General features: G+C 44.5%; 1 protein-coding gene across 6 annotated transcripts in view; it reads left to right on the forward strand.

Annotated features, from left to right (window-relative positions):
* The window catches only part of dnajc13 (DnaJ heat shock protein family (Hsp40) member C13), a 33,466-nt gene extending 14,140 nt beyond the window's left edge, over positions 1–19,326 (forward strand). For 3 of the 6 annotated variants that reach the window (XM_026238259.1, XM_026238258.1, XM_026238263.1), the window contains 41 exons: positions 501–557; positions 640–761; positions 830–905; positions 986–1,081; positions 2,976–3,116; positions 3,832–3,849; positions 4,148–4,230; positions 4,328–4,481; positions 4,820–4,923; positions 5,000–5,159; positions 5,233–5,295; positions 5,369–5,470; positions 5,651–5,755; positions 5,831–6,033; positions 6,123–6,207; positions 6,280–6,434; positions 6,538–6,583; positions 6,671–6,825; positions 7,288–7,489; positions 7,578–7,693; positions 7,912–7,990; positions 8,070–8,205; positions 8,286–8,470; positions 8,557–8,631; positions 8,715–8,834; positions 8,974–9,369; positions 9,473–9,586; positions 12,000–12,116; positions 12,593–12,770; positions 12,847–12,938; positions 13,022–13,121; positions 14,390–14,464; positions 14,551–14,663; positions 14,775–14,944; positions 15,033–15,075; positions 15,481–15,654; positions 15,732–15,911; positions 16,041–16,181; positions 16,614–16,757; positions 16,842–16,941; positions 18,400–19,326. In XM_026238259.1, the coding sequence (XP_026094044.1) occupies positions 501–557; positions 640–761; positions 830–905; positions 986–1,081; positions 2,976–3,116; positions 3,832–3,849; positions 4,148–4,230; positions 4,328–4,481; positions 4,820–4,923; positions 5,000–5,159; positions 5,233–5,295; positions 5,369–5,470; positions 5,651–5,755; positions 5,831–6,033; positions 6,123–6,207; positions 6,280–6,434; positions 6,538–6,583; positions 6,671–6,825; positions 7,288–7,489; positions 7,578–7,693; positions 7,912–7,990; positions 8,070–8,205; positions 8,286–8,470; positions 8,557–8,631; positions 8,715–8,834; positions 8,974–9,369; positions 9,473–9,586; positions 12,000–12,116; positions 12,593–12,770; positions 12,847–12,938; positions 13,022–13,121; positions 14,390–14,464; positions 14,551–14,663; positions 14,775–14,944; positions 15,033–15,075; positions 15,481–15,654; positions 15,732–15,911; positions 16,041–16,181; positions 16,614–16,757; positions 16,842–16,941; positions 18,400–18,494 (5,070 nt within the window). In that variant the 3' untranslated portion in view covers positions 18,495–19,326. Of the gene's footprint in view, positions 1–500; positions 558–639; positions 762–829; positions 906–985; positions 1,082–2,975; positions 3,117–3,831; positions 3,850–4,147; positions 4,231–4,327; positions 4,482–4,819; positions 4,924–4,999; positions 5,160–5,232; positions 5,296–5,368; positions 5,471–5,650; positions 5,756–5,830; positions 6,034–6,122; positions 6,208–6,279; positions 6,435–6,537; positions 6,584–6,670; positions 6,826–7,287; positions 7,490–7,577; positions 7,694–7,911; positions 7,991–8,069; positions 8,206–8,285; positions 8,471–8,556; positions 8,632–8,714; positions 8,835–8,973; positions 9,370–9,472; positions 9,587–11,999; positions 12,117–12,592; positions 12,771–12,846; positions 12,939–13,021; positions 13,122–14,389; positions 14,465–14,550; positions 14,664–14,774; positions 14,945–15,032; positions 15,076–15,480; positions 15,655–15,731; positions 15,912–16,040; positions 16,182–16,613; positions 16,758–16,841; positions 16,942–17,573; positions 17,675–18,399 lie in introns of all 6 variants that reach the window. The other 3 variants (XM_026238262.1, XM_026238260.1, XM_026238261.1) reach the window with 3 other exon arrangements.
* Positions 19,327–19,639: the final 313 nt, after the last annotated feature.

The raw sequence follows: 19,639 nt of genomic DNA on the forward strand, positions 1-19,639 counted from the left end.
GAACACAGTTGTGCTGCTCAATATTTCTGTGGAAACTGTGATGCATTTTATTTTTCAGGATTCACAGATGAACAAAGTTAAAAAGAAACAGCATTTATTTGAAATAAATGTATAAATTTGAAATAAAATATATAAATAACTTCCTTCCTTCAGACGAATCCAATCAGAGTTATATTATATGTCCTGGCTCTTCATAATGGCAGTGAATGGGTGTTGAGATTTTGAAGCTCAATAAAGTGCATCCATCCATCATTAAAAGCGCTCCACACAGCTCCGGGGTTAATAAAGGCAAAATATCAAATGAGACAAATATACATATTTACAACTTTATAAACAGCAATAACTCTGATTGGATTTGTCCGAAAGTCATACACACTTAGGAAGACTCGAGGGCGAGTAAACCATGGGGTCATTTTCATTTTTGGCTGAACTATGTCTTTAATGCATCCTTGATTATAGATGTCTTTTGAACAGTAGTGTGTGTGGTGTTTCTCTCACAGCATCCCTCGATGGCCATCGTCAAAGGTGCGGGTCTGATCATGAAGGCCATCATCGAGGTGAGTCCAGCCGCTGTTCCTCCAGTGTGTGTGTGTGTGTACGCACGTGTGTGTGTGTCTGATCCCAGCGTGTCGTCCTCAGGAGGGAGAGAAGGAGATCTCCAGTAAGATGCAGGAGCTGGCTCTGAGTGAAGGAGCTCTGCCCAGACACCTGCACACCTCCATGTTCACCATCAGCTCTGACCAGCGGATGCTCACCAACAGGTCAGTTCAGCTCACACTGACCTCCTCACACTGTAACACAGGCCTGATCACGGGTTTATCACACGCAGACAGCTGAGTCGTCACCTGGTGGGTCTGTGGACGGCAGAAAACCCCACGGCCCTGAACCTGCTGAAGAGGATCCTGGTGAGACACAGACTGGACATTCACCAATGCTTTTCTGCTAGAAGTAGCTCTGAAATCATCAAACACTGTCTGTCCTTCAGCCCACCGGTCTGCTGGCGTATCTGGACAGCTCTGACCCCGTGCCTGAGAAGGACGTGGACCGCATGCACATACGAGACAACGTGAAGATCGCCACGGTACGAGCCACTAGCCTGCTAACCTGCTAGCCTGCTAGCCTAACTCTCAGATATCCTCTTTTAATGAAATATAGGATGAATCGTTTAACTAATCTCACCGGTCACACGTTATTTTAAGGTCCATTTCTCAATATTAACCCTAACCTCAACTTTTGCTTCAGTTAACTCCTAATTTGCTGGTTATTAATTGTTAGTGCAGTAGTGCTCGAATAAGGGAAGCAGAATATGTGCTTTTATAATCACTGATAACAGTCTCACCATACTTCACCAATGTACTGGTTAAGAATTGCAAGCATTGTGTGTATTGCAAAGTTTTCTGAAATGTTATGTTTAAATATGCAATAAATTCAAATATGCACTATTATACACTTTCAGGACAGAAATCTGAACACTGGATGAAGCCTGGTTCAAATTAATATTTTAATCACTTCATAAATCAGAAAATACTTTTAATAAAGGTTTTAGGATTAAAAAAGGATTCAAAAGTATAAATCAGTGTGAATTAAATATGAACAAACCTTCAGAGTACAGAGAGGAATAAACTGGTGAGAATAAACCTCTTTAACTCCTTAACTGTCACCCCCCCATTTTTTAAATAGGCATTAAAGTGCACTATCCAAACTAAAATTGCTGTTATTTATGAACACTTTGGAATATAAACATAAGGTTGGTCTCTTTTTAAAGAAGAAAATTAGCAGATTTTGGCAAAAGTTTTTTCAAAAACATTAAGTATCAAAAGGTTATAGAAGTTTAAATGTACTATAAATAATATGCGCTATATTAATTTTATTTTATTAATTATAAATATTTTACACAACAGGTTTTACTCTAAAATTGGTATAAAATTAAAGCCTTGTGTCTACATAAGTTATGTTATAAATTTGAAGTTGATATGTAAAAAATTGAGGTTCCTGTGAGATTTTATTTAGGGCGTCATACCACACACAGCCACTAGGAGTCATCAAAACTATTTTGAATTTTGCATAATGATTTTTTCTCTGGATTTCTCTTTGAATTTTACTTCTATCTCAAAATAACCACCAAATATGAAATCCTGAGACTCAGACCTTTCCGATGATATGTTTGTTGCCAAAATTATAAAACGTTTTGGTTCTAGAAGACCGTAATGCATTATGTTTTATGATACTTGGCCCTGCCCACTCAGTGGGAGGAGACCGCCATTAGATTTTAAAGTACCATTTCCATGGTAAAGCAATGTCCGATTTCAAAATGGTTTTCACAAGATGAATCTTGGGCTTCTAAGCTTTCAAATGATATATGATTTATGATTATTACTAAAATATTTTATAGAGAAAAAGACGACAACAAAAAAGAGTGCCAAGCGTCCACAGGTGGGACGGTGACAGTTATGGGATTTAAAGGTATAGATTAGAAATTAAATCTACAGGCGCCAATAGATGAGTGCAATAAAATAAATACTTGTGTATAAAAATAGTTTTCAGAAAACACTTTATGAGCAGCTGAACAGCCCAAAATCCCTTGTCTGTACTTAAGCATAAAAATATCACATTTGCAGATATTTAGGTTTGCATCTGTCTCTACAGCCGCTTTGATTGAGCTGTGCGTTCCATGACAGAATGGTTTTGTGTTGTCTGTGTGACTCCGCCCACTGCCCGTTTTTGACACTTTGGGGTGCCAGTGGTGGGAAAAGACCCCACCTAAAAAGCCTTGACATCACCTAAAAATCAGTATGTCCAGAGCAATATTAAACTCAGCTCATCAGTGTAAGGCTCATCGTCCGCTCGTCCTGTTGCACGTCCTCAATCTGGCAACCTGTGTGAGCATCAGCGGGAGACACAACAGATCTGATCTCCTGCTCCAGCTGTCTTTATTACACCCTGCACCTTTAATCACTAGTAATGTTGTTCTGCAGGACCAGTTTGGCAGGAATAAGGTCCCGGAGTGGCAGCGTATCGCAGGTAAAGCTGCTAAAGAGGTGGAGAAGTTCGCCAAAGAGAAGGCTGACGTGGTTCTGATGCACTGGAGAGATAAGATGGGCATCACTCAGAAGGAGGTGAGCGTCGTCTGCGTCTCTGCTGGGGTGCTAACACTAGAGCTGGGCTGATATCTCTCTGTTTTGCTGCTCTGGATGGGGAAGCTGTTCAGACTGCTGTGCTTCATGTGTGATGAGTTCCTCTGATCTTCTGTCTCTGGTCTTCACTAATAAACGCTCAAGCGTGGCTCGCTCGAGATCTGATGAAGCATCTGCAGACGTCACTGTTTCTGAGAGCACTGCTCCACATTTCACGGGAAAAAAGGGATAAAATTCCAGTCTGTGCCAGTAAACTGATCAATTAATGTTATCATAATTCTGTGCCATTATTTCTGATCATATGAAATATAGGCTAATGATTGACAAAATGATTATTCTGTGTCTAATTTTAAAATGCATGTATTTAGGAATCAAATTATAATGTAAATCATAAAAAAGGGATATTCATTTTGAGATTTACATTGAATGATATCATCTAATCTCCACTGTAAACCCAAGATGATGATTGATGTGAAGCATGAGCTGCAGATGAAGACACAGCTTTGGGATCATGAGCATGACTTACACCATCATCATCATCGTTTCTTTGCTCTTGAGCCTCTAATCACACTGCCATTAAAGCCAGCTTCACTGAGACTGACAGTGTTCATTAGAAACGGCTGATGTGACCTTTAACCTCTCTTATCTCTGCCCCCCCATCGGCTCTTATTGGGGTTTCTGCTGTCAATCAATGCAGCAGGACAGGAACAACCTGGTGAGTAGTTTCGTCCAATCAGAGACTCTCTCTCTCTGTTAGCCCCTCCCTCTCTCATGTCAGTCTCTCGGTCTCATGTAACACGCGTGTGTGTGTGTGTGTGTTCTGTCTGTAGCGGTCACACACTGACTGTATTAGATCAGCTGTCCTCCATGTGTTCAGTGTTTAGAGCAGGATCATAACTTCACAGCTCTGGTGTCGTCAGCATTACCCTCACATCCCATAATAGCTCTGCTTGTCTCTTAAACCAGTGTTATAAGCAGAATGTGCTGTAGAGATGGTGTGTTACTGATTGTAGAGTGTAAACCAGAAGCCGGTGATCCTGAGGAAGAGACGGCAGCGGATCAAGATCGAGTCCAACTGGGAGCTGTTCTACTACAAGTAAAGGATGTGTTTAATGATTGAGTTGTGTGTGTGTGTGGTCATCAGAGCTGTGACACTGCTGTGTGTGTGTGTGTGTGTGTGTGTGTGTGTGCAGGTTCCAGCTGGATCACGCTCGCTCGAACCTGATCTGGAACCTGAAGACACGTGAGGAGCTGCGGGACGCTCTGGAGGCCGAGATGCGCTCCTTCGGGGTGGACCGAGAGCTGGGCAGCGCTAGCATCATCTCCTGGAACCACCAAGAGTTCGAGGTCTGTGTCTCATCACCAACACTGGAGAAACTCTGATGTGATGTGATTCAGTGTCACGGGGAGAAACCCTCGCAGCGTTAAGAGCATGCAGTCTACACTCACAGTTTATAGATTCTACAGGTTACTGAAGCCGATCAGATGAGATTATTATGAGTGACAGAACAAACAGAAGACAAGCAATTCAAATATAATAATAATAATAATAATAACAACAAAACTTTAATTCAGAAATACAGAAAACTAAGGATATATGAGTATAGAACAGAGCTGTATTTCCCAGCGCAGTGTTTCCGACCGCATGTGAATCAGCGCTAGAACGGATGTCTGCTTGTGTTCAGGTGAAGTACGAGTGTCTCTCTGACGAGATTAAGATCGGAGATTATTACCTGCGTCTGCTGCTGGAGGAGGATGAGAACGAGGAGTCTGGAGCCATCAAGAGATCGTAGGTGTCTGAACAGACTCTGAGCCGTGTTGGTCTGGCTGATATTGTGCTGATCTTCCTCTGTGTTGTTCTCTAGATACGAGTTCTTTAACGAGCTCTACCATCGCTTCCTGCTGACTCCTAAAGTGGCCATGAAGTGTGTGTGTCTGCAGGCGCTCTCCATCGTCTACGGGAAGTGCTGCGAGGAGATCGGACCGTTCGCTGACACCAAGTACATCGTGGGCATGCTGGACCGGGTCAGTGTGCTGAAGTTACAGGGATGTGTCTCTAGAATCACTGTTTGAACCTCGTGTTTTTGCTCCTGTGCAGTGTACAGACAAGCTGGAGAGAGACCGACTCATCCTCTTCCTCAACAAACTCATCCTCAACAAGGTGAGACACGTCTGCTGATGAACCTCAGAGCTGCTGATCACACATCCAGGGTTTAACTCTTCTGTTCTGACAGAGAAATGTGAAGGATGTGATGGACTCTAACGGAGTGCGTATACTGGTGGATCTGCTGACCCTTGCTCACCTTCACACTAACAGAGCCACGGTGCCGCTGCAGGTACTGCCCAAACACACTGCTGCAGAGAGAGAGAGATCAGTGCTGTACACTGGAGGAATATTTCAGTTTTACTGTATTTGTGATCAGATAAACACAGCCTTGAGCAGGAGAGGAGTCTTTTAAACAGTGGTATGCTGATGATGTGTAATGTCCAGATGGTGAAGTCTGTGCTGTTTTCAGAGTAATGTGTTGGAGGCTTCTCCAGACATGAAGCGCGAGAGCGAGAAGGAGTGGTACTTCGGGAACGCAGATAAAGAGAGGAGAGGGCCTTTCGGCTTTGAGGAGGTGAGTATCTGCAGCAGAGCTGGAGCGTGTGATCGGAGGTGATCTGGTGTTTGAGCTGGTGATCCGTGTCCTCAGATGCAGGAGTTCTGGAGCGCTGGGACGCTAACGGCTAAGACCCGCTGCTGGGCTCAGGGCATGGACGGCTGGCGGCCGCTGCAGTCCATCCCTCAGCTGAAGTGGTGTCTGCTGGCCGGAGGACAGGCCGTGATGAACGAGACCGATCTGGCCACGCTCATCCTCAACATGCTGATCACCATGTGCTCCTACTTCCCCAGCCGGTACAGTCCCGCTCCTCACAGCTGCTCCACACACACACACACACACAATATGTTTAAACATGCCTGTATTTCTGTGTTTGTGTGTTCAGGGATCAGGACAATGCCATCATCAGACCTCTCCCGAAGGTGAAGAGACTCATCAGTGATAACACCTGTCTGCCACACATCGTCCAGGTACACATCTCTGACTCTGTGCTCCTCTAGAGCTGTGTTTAGAAACCGCTGACATCCTCCTGTCCTCCACAGCTGCTCCTGACCTTTGACCCCATCCTGGTGGAGAAGGTGGCTAACCTGCTGTACCTGGTGATGCAGGACAACCCTAACCTGCAGCGTCTCTACCTGAGCGGAGTCTTCTTCTTCATCATGATGTACACCGGCTCAAACGTGCTGCCCGTAGCCCGGTACTCTCCTGCGTCTCAGCCCATCACAGCTGACTGATGTCATCAGCTCCTGATCACGTGTTTCGATAACGTGCTGTATGTGTAACTGTGTTCTTCTCTCCAGGTTCCTGAAGTACACTCACCTGAAGCAGGCCTTTAAATCCGAGGAGGTGACTGCTTCATCTGATGATCTGCCGTCTCTCACAGTGCATGTAAAGACAGGGAACAGTTAATCTGAGCATGTGTTTGACCCGCAGGCTAAAGGTCTGGACATCGTTCAGAGGAGTGTGTTGGGCTCCATGCTGCCGGAGGCCATGGTGTGTTACCTGGAGAACTACGAGGCCGAGCGCTTCTCCGAGATCTTCCTGGGAGAGTTTGACACGCCTGAAGCCATCTGGAGCAGCGAGATGAGGTCAGATCTGGTTCCTCGCTCTGGACTTCCTGTTTCTGAGCCGTTTCTCTGCACATCCAGCCGGACAAAAGCTCAGACACAAAAAAATCCAAGCAGGAGAATCAAAGTTGGCACAGCACTGCTCCAGAAGTGATGAACATAGTTAAATATTGTTCTGCTTTTGGAGCTGTGGTGTGCCAACTTTGATTCTTATGTGGGTTAAACCTTCAAATTTGTACTTATTTACCTATACTTATTTGTACTTTATTACAAATTTATATTCTTTTTTTTTGTTAATTAATATTATGTTTTTGGTTTCATGTTAAGTTTGTTTAAAATGTTTGTCATTTTGTGTATTGGACATTTTTATTGTTTTAACATGTCTGTATAGTTTTATTCATTTATATTTTGGTTTTAATTAGTTTAGTATATCACATCAAACTAAATGAAAATGATGAATGTTAACCTGGTGTGTGTGGACAGGCGTCTGATGATCGAGAAGATCGCCGCTCATCTGGCAGACTTCAGTCCTCGTCTGCAGAGTAACACTCGTGCTCTCTATCAGTACTGTCCCATTCCTGTGGTCAGCTTCCCTCAGCTGGACAACGAGCTCTTCTGCAACATCTATTACCTGCGGCACCTGTGTGACTCCACACGCTTCCCCGACTGGCCCATACGAGACCCGGTACACACACACACACACACACTGTGACTGATGGCCCAGCTCCTCGCTCTGTGTGATGTGAAGACCTGTGATTGTCTGCCCCCTGCAGGTGAAGCTGCTGAAGGACACTCTGGACGCCTGGAAGAGAGAGGTGGAGAAGAAGCCGCCCTCCATGTCTGTGGATGACGCCTATGAAGTGCTGAACCTCCCTAAAGGACAGGGACAGTGAGTCTCTCTTTTCTTTTGTAGTACTTCATATTTTGCACTTCCAAAACCAGTCATTGTTTAGTTTCACGTGAACATTTAATTGCATTCTGACCCTTAAGACTTTTATGTGTGTATTAATTTATTTGATTGCTTAACCTCTTTTTACATGCAGAATACACATCTCTCGTTCTGAGAGTAGTGATTATTGACTGTAATCTTTGTTGCTTTTTTTAAAGGCATGAAGAGAGTAAAATAAGGAAAGCTTACTTCAGATTGGCCCAAAAATACCATCCAGACAAAAATCCTGAGGGCAGGGTATGTACAACAATTCATGAGTGTCATTATCATTGAATGAATTCTAAACTATAACTAAGGGTGCTGTGTGTGTGCTCAGGACATGTTTGAGAAGGTCAACAAGGCCTACGAGTTCCTCTGCACCAAATCGGCTCGTATCGTGGACGGTCCTGACCCAGAGAACATCATCCTGATCCTCAAAGCCCAGAGCATCCTGTTCAACAGACACAAGCAGGGTTAGACGCCTCGCTGCTCTCAGACACCGCTCCTGATCTCCAGACGCTCAGAGACTGATCTCCTCTCTCTCTCTCCTCAGATCTGGAGCCGTATAAATACGCCGGCTACCCCATGCTAATTAAGACCATCACCCTGGAGACGGGTGACGAGCAGCTGTTCTCCAAGACCTCGGCTCTGTTACCGGCCGCCGCGGAGCTGGCCTTCCACACCGTCAACTGTTCAGCGCTGAACGCGGAGGAGCTGCGGCGGGAGAGCGGCATCGAGGTCAGCATGTGTAGACTTCTCTTCTCTTCTCTTCTCTTCTCTTCTCTGTCTGCTGGTGTTGATGAGGCTTGTGTGTTCTGTGTCAGGTGCTGATGGAGGCTCTGTCCCGCTGTGTGTCTGTGCTCACCGCCTCCAGCAGACCGGAGGACATGGCAGTGCAGGTACACGAGCACACACACACACACACACACACGCATGCAGTGAGCTCACAGTGTGATTCTGAGTGCATGTGGGTGTTTTTCAGGTGTGTGGACACGTCTGTAGGTGCTACAGCGTCGCTGCTCAGTTCGAGGAGTGCAGAGAGAAGATAGTGGAGCTTCCCAACATTATTAGAGATGTTTGTCACATTCTCTACTACAGCAAGGTAAGAACACGCATTTCTTTATCACTGACTGACTATTAATTAAAATTAAGACTAGTAAGAGAGTTGTGTTGTATTGTTTGTGTGGATAAGTGATGTCTTCATACAGAGTCTGTGAGTGTTTGTGTTTGCCGTCTCTCAGGGTCTGCCGCGCTTGGCGTCTCTGGTGGTGGAGTGCGTCAGCTCCTTGGCGGTGGACTTCTTCCTGCAGACGCACCTGTATCAGGCCGGGGTCCTGTGGCACCTGCTGGCGAGCCTCTTCAGCTACGACTACACGCTGGAGGAGAGTGGCGTGCAGGCCAGCCACGACACCAACCAGCAGCAGGTGTGCAACAGTCTGGCCAAGTTGAGCGTGGTGGCCCTCGGGCGGCTGGCGGGGTACAGCGGGGCCCGGAGCCCAGAGGAGAGTCCAGCCGGAGAGCTCAATGGTGGAGGAGCCGCAGCACACCCTCCGGAGAACCCTGCCATCAGGAAGAGTCTGGCTGCCATGCTGACGCCCTACATCTCACGCAGACTGGGCCGCAGCTCGCCTGCAGAGGTACAGAGGAGCACCCCTCAGTGCTCACACAGAGACTCAAGAGAGACTGGACAGATGGACAGTGGCTGTGTGTTGATCTGTGCTTCTTCTGTGGGTTCTCCAGGTGCTGAAGCTGCTGAACAGTAACTCAGAGAACCCGTACTTGATCTGGAACAATGGGACGAGAGCGGAGCTGATGGAGTTCCTAGAGGAGCAGCAGGAGAGCAGCATCAAGAGAGTGAGATGCTGCTCCTGATCCTTCACTGCTCCTCACACTCCTCTGATTCACATCACATTCACTCTGTGTTTACACTCGTCAGATTCACATCACACTCAGTCTTGTGTGTTTGCACTCCTCTGATTCACATCACACTCACTCTGTGTGTTTGCACTCCTCTGATTCACATCACACTCACTCTGTGTGTTTACACTCGTCTGATTCACATCACACTCACTCTGTGTGTTTACACTCGTCTGATTCACATCACACTCACTCTGTGTGTTTACACTCGTCTGATTCACATCACACTCACTCTGTGTGTTTACACTCGTCTGATTCACATCACACTCACTCTGTGTGTTTACACTCGTCTGATTCACATCACACTCACTCTGTGTGTTTACACTCGTCTGATTCACATCACACTCACTCTCTGTGTTTACACTCGTCTGATTCACATCACACTCAGTCTTGTGTGTTTGCACTCCTCTGATTCACATCACACTCACTCTGTGTGTTTACACTCCTCTGATTCACATCACACTCACTCTGTGTGTTTACACTCGTCTGATTCACATCACACTCACTCTTGTGTGTTTACACTCGTCTGATTCACATCACACTCACTCTGTGTGTTTGCACTCGTCTGATTCACATCACACTCACTCTATGTGTTTGCACTCGTCTGATTCACATCACACTCACTCTGTGTGTTTGCACTCGTCTGATTCACATCACACTCTCTGTGTTTACACTCGTCTGATTCACATCACACTCACTCTGTGTGTTTGCACTCCTCTGATTCACATCACACTCACTCTGTGTTTTTGCACTCGTCTGATTCACATCACACTCACTCTGTGTGTTTGCACTCCTCTGATTCACATCACACTCACTCTGTGTGTTTACACTCGTCTGATTCACATCACACTCACTGTGTGTTTACACTCGTCTGATTCACGTCACACTCACTCTGTGTGTTTGCACTCGTCTGATTCACGTCACACTCACTCTGTGTGTTTACACTCGTCTGATTCACATCACACTCACTGTGTGTTTACACTCGTCTGATTCACGTCACACTCACTCTGTGTTTACACTCGTCTGATTCACGTCACACTCACTCTGTTTACACTCGTCTGATTCTCGTCACACTCACTGTGTGTTTGCACTCGTCTGATTCACATCACACTCACTCTGTGTGTTTACGCTCGTCTGATTCAAATCACACTCACTCTGTGTGTTTACGCTCGTCTGATTCACATCACACACACTGTGTGTTTGCACTCGTCTGATTCACATCACACTCACTCTGTGTGTTTCCACTCGTCTGATTCACATCACTGTTGTGTGTTTGCACTCGTCTGATTCACATCACTGTTGTGTGTTTGCACTCCTCTGATTCACATCACTGTTGTGTGTTTGCACTCCTCTGATTCACATCACTGTTGTGTGTTTGCACTCCTCTGATTCACATCACACTCACTCTGTGTGTTTACGCTCGTCTGATTCACGTCACACTCACTCTGTGTGTTTACACTCGTCTGATTCACGTCACACTCACTCTGTGTTTACACTCGTCTGATTCACGTCACACTGACTCTGTGTGTTTGCACTCCTCTGATTCACATCACACTCTGTGTGTTTACACTCCTCTGATTCACATCACACTCTCTGTGTGTTTGCACTCGTCTGATTCACATCACACTCTGTGTGTTTACACTCCTCTGATTCACATCACACTCTCTGTGTGTTTACACTCGTCAGATTCACATCACACTCACTCTGTGTGTTTGCACTCGTCTGATTCACATCACACTTACTCTGTTTACACTCGTCAGATTCACATCACACTCACTTGTGTTTGCATTCCTCTGATTCACATCACACTCACTCTGTGTGTTTGTACTCGTCTGATTCACATCAGACTCACTCTGTGTGTTTGCACTCGTCTGATTCACATCACACTCACTCTGTGTGTTTACGCTCGTCTGATTCACATCACTGTTGTGTGTTTGCACTCCTCTGATTCACATCACACTCACTCTGTGTGTTTACAATCGTCTGATTCACATCACACTCACTGTGTGTTTGCACTCGTCTGATTCAAATCACACTCACTCTGTGTGTTTACGCTCGTCTGATTCACATCACTGTTGTGTGTTTGCACTCGTCTGATTCACATCACTGTTGTGTGTTTGCACTCCTCTGATTCACATCACACTCACTCTGTGTGTTTACAATCGTCTGATTCACACACTCACTCTGTGTTGCACTCGTCTGATTCACATCACACTCACTCTGTGTTTGCACTCGTCTGATTCACATCACACTCACTCTGTGTGTTTACACTCGTCTGATTCACATCTCACTCACTCTGTGTGTTTGCACTCGTCTGATTCACATTACACTCACTCTTGTGTGTTTGCAGGGAGAGTGTGACAAGAGCTTCGGCTCAGAGTTCCTGTTCAGTGAACACAGGAAGGAGCTGATCGTGGGAGAGATCTTCGTTAGGGTTTATAACGAGCAGCCCCTGTTTCCTCTGGAGGTGAGAGACACCTAAACTACTGTACTGAACATCCCAAAACATCTCTTCTGCATTTATCTGTTAAAAATACAGCAAAAACTGTAATACTATCCTAATTTAAATAACTGTTTTCTCTGTTAAAGTGTAATGTATTTCTGTGATTCTCCGCTGTATTTTCAGCATCATTCCTCCAGTCTTCAGTGTCACATGATCTTCAGAAATCAGAATAATATGATGATTTACTGCTCAAGAAACATTTCTGATTATCATCAATGTTGAACACAGTTGTGCTGTTTTTGGAAACTGTTAAAAAAAAATTTTCAGGATTCACAGAAAGTTCAGAAGTACAGCATTTATTTGAATTCGAAAACTTTTGTATCATAAATGTCTTTACTGTCACTTTTGATCAATTTAATGCATCCTTAATGAATGAGGTTTTCATTTATTTTAATATGGAGTGTGTGCCAGCTCTGAACTCTGATCTGTGTGTTCGTCAGTATCCGAAAGCGTTCGCGTCGAGTCTCTTGGACTATGTGGGCTCTCAGGCTCAGTATCTGCACACACTGATGGCGATGACGCAGACTAATAAGCTGGAGTCGCAGCAGCACGCTCAGAGACTGCGCTGGGCCGAGATGGCGCTGGAAGCTCTCCGCAACGTCATCAAGAACAACCCAGGTGCCTGAAACACAGCAGACTGATGCATGTGTGTGTAGAGGCTGGTGTGTGATGTTTGTGTGTGTGTGTGTCGCAGGCACTGAGACGGAGTGCATCGGTCACTTCAAGCTGCTCTTCTCTCTGCTGAGGGTCCACGGCGCTGGAAGAGTCCAGCAGCTGGCTTTAGAGGTACACTGTAAACCACAAGTCTGTGTTTCATACTTTACTGACATCGGAACATCATCACTGTTAACACTGTGTGTTTGCTGTAGGTGGTGAATACTGTCACAGTAAACCAGGACTGTGTGGTCAACATTGCTGAGTCTCTGGTTCTGCCCAATCTGCTGGTCCTGCTGCACTCCTTACCCTCCAGTAAGACTAATGAAACATGACAGAACTAATATATATATAAACCTTTTTTTAGTTAGTTGTCAAGGCATTTTTTTTTATTTTAATTTTGTTGAAATTAAACTAAATCTGAATATTTAATATAAAATATAACCATTATAATAGTTTTTTTTTCTAGTAATAAATACAGCTATAGGTCACCTCACCATCTAAATATTTGGCATTTTTTCTGAACAACGGAACACACCAGTAGTGAAACATATTAATCACACTCAAATGCACTCTCACACACACTTTTACTTGCACGCGCATTTTCACACATACACACACACTCACTTGTACACAAACACACTCACTTACATGCACATTCATACATAAACATGTGAACACACACATGCACACTTATACACAAACACTCACTCACGCATGCATGCACTCACACACACTCACATGCACATTCACACTCACTCACGCACGCATATACATTCAATCACACACTCAAGAATAATCACTCACTCGCGCACACTTACAGAGTCACACATGCAAGCACACAAGCATACTCGCACACTCATGCACACACAAGTCAAGTCACCTTTATTTATATAGCGCTTTAAACAAAATACATTGCGTCAAAGCAACTGAACAACATTCCTTAGGAAAACAGTGTGTCAATAATGCAGAATGATAGTTAAAGGCAGTTCATCATTGACAGTCACACACGCACACTCCTACACAAACATACATGCACAAACAGTCACACATGCACTCACACAGAGACGCACACTCGTACACACTTACGCACACGTACACACACGCACACTCACATGCACAATCATACACACACAATTGTGCACGCACACATACACACTCACGCACACACTTTCACTCACACTCACACACACAAGCATACTATATCCCTCACACTTGCATATGCCTATGGATATGCATATGGACATGCATATGCCCCCACTCACACGTATACTCACTCACACGCACACACTTACATGCACTTATTATTTTAAGGTAACTACATTGCTTTTATGTCTCTTTATTTCTATTTTATTTTAATATCCACTTTGAAATGCTGTAAGTGCCATATAAATAAATTTGTTCTGACATTAATAGTTCAGTTGGGCATAAAATCTACAACAGAAAGTTTGTTATTATTTTTATTTATAATGCCTGCAAAAAGCCCTGACTTCTCATACGCAAATGTCAACTATTGATATCATTGAAGGTTCCAGTGTTGCTCTCTGCTCTAGTCTAACGCTCGTGTCTCTGTGCATCTGCAGGTCGTCAGCTGGTGCTGGAGACGCTTTACGCTCTGACCTCCAACACCAAGATCATCACTGAGGCCATGAACAGAGGTGTGTGTGTGTGTGTGTGTGTGTGTGGACACGTCTCCAGTAGCTGATCTCAGAGCAGTCTCCTCTGACCTCTGTGTGTCTCTCAGGTGCGCTGATCTACCTGCTGGATCTGTTCTGTAACTCCACCCATCCTCAGGTGCGCACGCAGACGGCTGATCTCTTCTCCAAGATGACTTCAGACAAGCTGGTGGGACCCAAGGTAAGACTCCTTCAGTTCCTCCCTCATCAGAGCGCTGTTTTGAGTTAAACTCATTCCCAGCATCACTGCATGTGTTTCATCACTCGTTCCCCTGTGTCTGCTCTCTCTCAGGTGCGTCTGACCCTGATGCGCTTCCTGCCGGGTGTATTCATGGACGCCATGCGTGATAACCCCGAGGCGGCGGTGCACATATTCGAGGGAACCCACGAGAACCCTGAGCTGATCTGGAACGACAGCTCGAGAGAAACCGTCTCCACCAGCGTCAGAGAGATGATGCTGGAGTGAGTCCTGTGACCTCTGACCTCAGATCAGTGCTTCCCTTCGCTCTCCTCCTCCTCCTGCTCACTCGCTCTGCTTCTGTTCACACAGGCACTTCAAGCAGCAGAAGGACAATCCTGACGTCAGCTGGAAGGTGAGATGGAGCTGACTAAGGGCTTCAGTTTAGATTTACTGTCGTACTGTTTCAAATTAAGAGTTCGGTGAGATTTTTAAAAATATTTCTGCATTTATTTGACCTTAAGTAAGGTAAAACAATCAAATATTATTCCAGTTTAAATCAGCCATCATTTATTTCTGTGATGCTCCGCTGTATTTTCAGCATCACTCCTCAAATCTTCAGTGTCACATGATCTTCAGAAATCAGAATAATATGATGATTTACTGCTCAAGAAACATTTCTGATTATTATCAATGTTGAACACAGTTGTGCTGCTCAATATTTCTGTGGAAACTGTGATGCATTTTATTTTCCAGGATTCACAGATGAACAGAGAGTTCAAATATAAATCCATTGTTCTCTGTTGTGTGTGTTCCTCAGCTGCCGGAGGATTTCTCTGTGCCGTACGGAGCAGGTCAGGGCGAGCTGGCGGTCGGCGGGGTGTTCCTGAGGATCTACATCGCTCAGCCCGGCTGGGTCCTACGCAAGCCCAGAGAGTTCCTGGTGTCGCTGATGGACACGCTGACCACGCTGCTGGAGAAGAACAACCCGAACGTGAGTGTGTGACTGCAGCAGACAGCACTGATACGAGTGAGCGTCTGTATGGATGTGGTGTGTTCTCCTGTGCTCAGGGTGAGGCTCTGGAGACGGTGACCACCGCAGCCGTGTGTCTCTTCAGCACACAGACACAGCTGGCCGATCAGGTTCCTCCTCTCGGACATCTGCCCCGCGTCCTGACCGCACTCAGCCACAAGAACAACGCCGTGCCCAAGAGTGCCATCCGCCTCATCCACGTGCTCTCAGACAACGAGGTACAGCTCAAACACACCTTGTGATGTGGTGACTGTGTGTGTGTGTGTGAGAGAGAGAGAGAGACAGACAGCAGGTGAAGGTGACTGTGTGTGTGTGATGCTGTGTGTGTGTGTGTGTGTGTCCTGCAGCTGTGTGTGCGCTCCATGGCTGCGCTGGACACCATCGGGCCGCTGATGACGGGGATGAAGCTCAGGGCTGATATGGCAGCACTGGCCTGTGAAGCTCTGAACCGCATGTTCCAGCGAGAGCAGACCGAACTGGTCGCACAGGTGACGCAAACACACTAGAGCAGGGTTTTTTTATTCATTTAAATTTGTTTTAGATTCATTTATACACTAGTATTCAAAAGATTGTGGTTTTTTTCTCCAAGGCTGCACTTAATTGTTGAAAAGTACAGTAAAAACAGTAAAATTGTCAAATATTATTACGGTTTAAAACAGCTGTTTTATGTGAATGTTAATTATTTAAATTTTATATATTTTATTTATCATTACTCCAGTCTTCAGTGTGACGTGGTCCTTTAGAAATAAAAATATATATATAATATATATATATTTTTTTTTTGTAGTGTAACAGTCTTCACTGAATGTTTTGATGAATTTGATGCATCTTTGCCGAATACAATATTAATTTCTTAACATTTGTTATTTTTATTATTATTATTAATATACTCTTTGTGACTGAATGTTGTCTGGAGTCAGGCTCTTCGAGTGGATCTGGTGCCGTACCTGCTGAAGCTGTTGGAGGGAGTCGGGTTGGAGACTCTTGAAAACCAATCAGCAACCAAAGCTCAGATCGTCAAAGCGCTCAAATCCATGACCCGCAGCCTGCAGTTTGGAGAACAGGTGTGTTCCCGGTCCAGCAGCGCAGCAGAACCCTCTGGAGCTGAAGCCAGTGATGTGAACTGATGTGTGTGTGCTGTGTTTCAGGTGAATGAGATCCTCTCTCGTTCCACTGTGTGGAGTGCCTTCAAAGACCAGAAACACGACCTCTTCATCTCTGACTCCCAGACCGCAGGTTACCTGACAGGTGAGTCCAGCACAACGCCTCGTATGAGGGAAGAGCAGTAACAAACTGACCCGTACATACCTGTTCTTACTACTCACTAGGGGTGTAACAATAAATCGATTAATGGATCGATTCTGTGTTTTCCTATTGCATCACAGTTCTCTCTTTAATCGATTCTGAATTTAGTTTTTAACAGCAGCTCTAGGCTAGTTCTTAACTGCTGACTCAAATGATCACAAAGACCGCTCCTGCGTTCAACTGAGTAGTTAAATGTACTTGCATCTCTGCTTTTATGCTTTTATGACGCAAGATTAATGTAAACACAACCAACTGTGAACACTCTTGTAATTTGCATCAATCTTTTTGAACTTTATGAAAGATTATTTTAAGTTCAAGAACTGAAAGCTAGCAGTTTCTAAAGCATGCTGTGCCATCTACTGTTAAAACTACCCGTACTGACTACTGACCCGTACTGACTACTGACCCGTACTGACCCGTACTTACTCGCACTGACCTGTACTGACAAGAGCTGGTCTGATATGAGCTGCTCACTGTCTGGTCTTTCTGCATCTGCTGGTCCTGATGTCTGCTTGCTTCCTCTCTTTCTCTGCTTTCTTCTTTTCCCCTCTATCTCTCTCTCTCCCTCTCTTCAGGTGTGTCCACTCCGTCTCTCCTGGCGGGCAGCAGTCCGCTGCGCAGTGGGCTTTAATAGCTCACCTGTTTTCCCAGCCTCCTCTTTATTACTGTAAAGCAGGTAGACTCTCCTCTGATGGCTTCATTTCTCTTTCTGCATCATTTCATGCTCATTTCCATCTGTTTCCGCTCTTCAGTGCAGCGCTGTAATGAGTGTTTGACACTGAAGGTCGCATTCAGTAGAACATTTCATCCTCATCTGTGATGTAATTTACTAAACCTACATGATTAATCAAAATAAAACTGAAATTGTTAAATGAATTGTGGCAAAGCCTGCAATCTGTTAAACTAGTTATCTGCGCTGTGTTTCAGTGAATGGTGTCACTGTGTTCATTTACACGTGAGCAGCTCATGACCTGCCAGTGCCTTTAGCGCTTCAGTGTCCACTGCATCTGTGATGAGATTTGAGTTGCTTTAACATGGGAATGAAACTCTCCAAACATCGTCACAAGCTTTTAATGAGAAGCACTTCTGATTAGAGATGCACCAATTGCAATTTTCTTGGCCAATTCTGATTTTTGTAAATGTGACCTTCCGATAACAATATTTGCTCATCATAATTTCTTTCTAAGAACTGTGAGTGACAGCATACACAAACAAAATTGTACTTTGTTCAATGCAAAAAAAAATCTGTAATAGAATAAAAATTGATATCATAAAATATATAAATTCCCCAAATCTGGTATAAGAGCTCAGAGCTGTTTCTGCAATGTGTTCCACATCTTCTTGATTTGTCTGATGATGATGATGATGATGATGATGATGATGATGGTGTGTGGTGTTCAGGTCCAGGAGTGGCAGGTTATCTGACAGCAGGCAGTGGCTCTACAGTGATGCCGAGTGTCCCGCCGCCCGTAGACAATGACACCGGAGACTCATGAAACACCAGACGAACCTGGACACAGACAGACCATAGCACCACCATCCTGATCCTGATCCTGATCCTGATCCTGATCCTGATCCTGATCCTGATCCTGATCCTGATCCTGAGCAGAGAAGATGGAGTGACAGAGAGAGAGAGCGTCCATCCTCCTCCTGCACAGCGCTTCACTGATTCCTCTTTCATTTTATATCCAGTTGCATCTCGTAAATCGTTTCTTTCCATGGAGAGTAAAATAGTTTACTTTTGTATTGAGATATTTTTATGCGTTTATTTTGTCTCATTTTGGTGAGTTGATGAGTGGTGGCCATGTTGACTCTGATTCATTGTCTTTTTCAGTCTCTTCGTCTTCCTGCGTCTCATGTCTGGACTCATATATGTCCCTGTCTCAACACACTTTCCATTTTCTAAAATGCTTCATGCATCTCTGTTCTTATTTTTATTCTGAAGTCCTGGAGTAAGTGCTTGCTATCAGAAGGAAAGAGAGCCTTGAGAAGGAACCTGTCAAACTGTGATTATTTGATTATGTGCCGCACTGCTTGAAATCTGTCCTGGTGTGTCTCTCATCCCATCGTGATGTAACCAACAAAAACCTTCCTTCCCCAGAAAGCACTCGACTATTTATACCTGAATAAATACAGACCGACTCAAAGCGAGCGTCTGAAAGAACAAATTGTACTGACTCTGATTACAAATGTATGTGAAAGACTTGTGCAATTGTGAAATGTTAAATGTAATATGCGTACATAAACTTTCTATATTGAATGTACATTAATAAAAAGTAAATCAGTTGCACTTGTACATAAAATTTTAAGAATAAAAGGGAATCCACAGCTGTTGGGTTTTTGTTTTTCTTTCTGATGCACTTTAAGGAAGAATGAATCTCGTTTTCCCAGACCACTGAGAAACACAAGATCAGGACAGGTTTGCTTCTCTAATACTGTTGTGTGTGTGGGTGGGTGTGTAGATATTGTGTCTGGCTCATTTGATATGATGGAAAAATATATATTGCAAACCTTTTTGCACCAAACCTGTTTAACCAGTGTTGTGATTACAGAAATAAATAATGCAATAACAATACAGAACGGATTGATTTATACATATAAATAACTGTCCGACTAGTACACTCAGTTCAAACACATCTGT

This window comes from Carassius auratus, chromosome 49 (genome assembly GCF_003368295.1).
Source record: "Carassius auratus strain Wakin chromosome 49, ASM336829v1, whole genome shotgun sequence".
Lineage (NCBI taxonomy): Eukaryota > Metazoa > Chordata > Actinopteri > Cypriniformes > Cyprinidae > Carassius > Carassius auratus.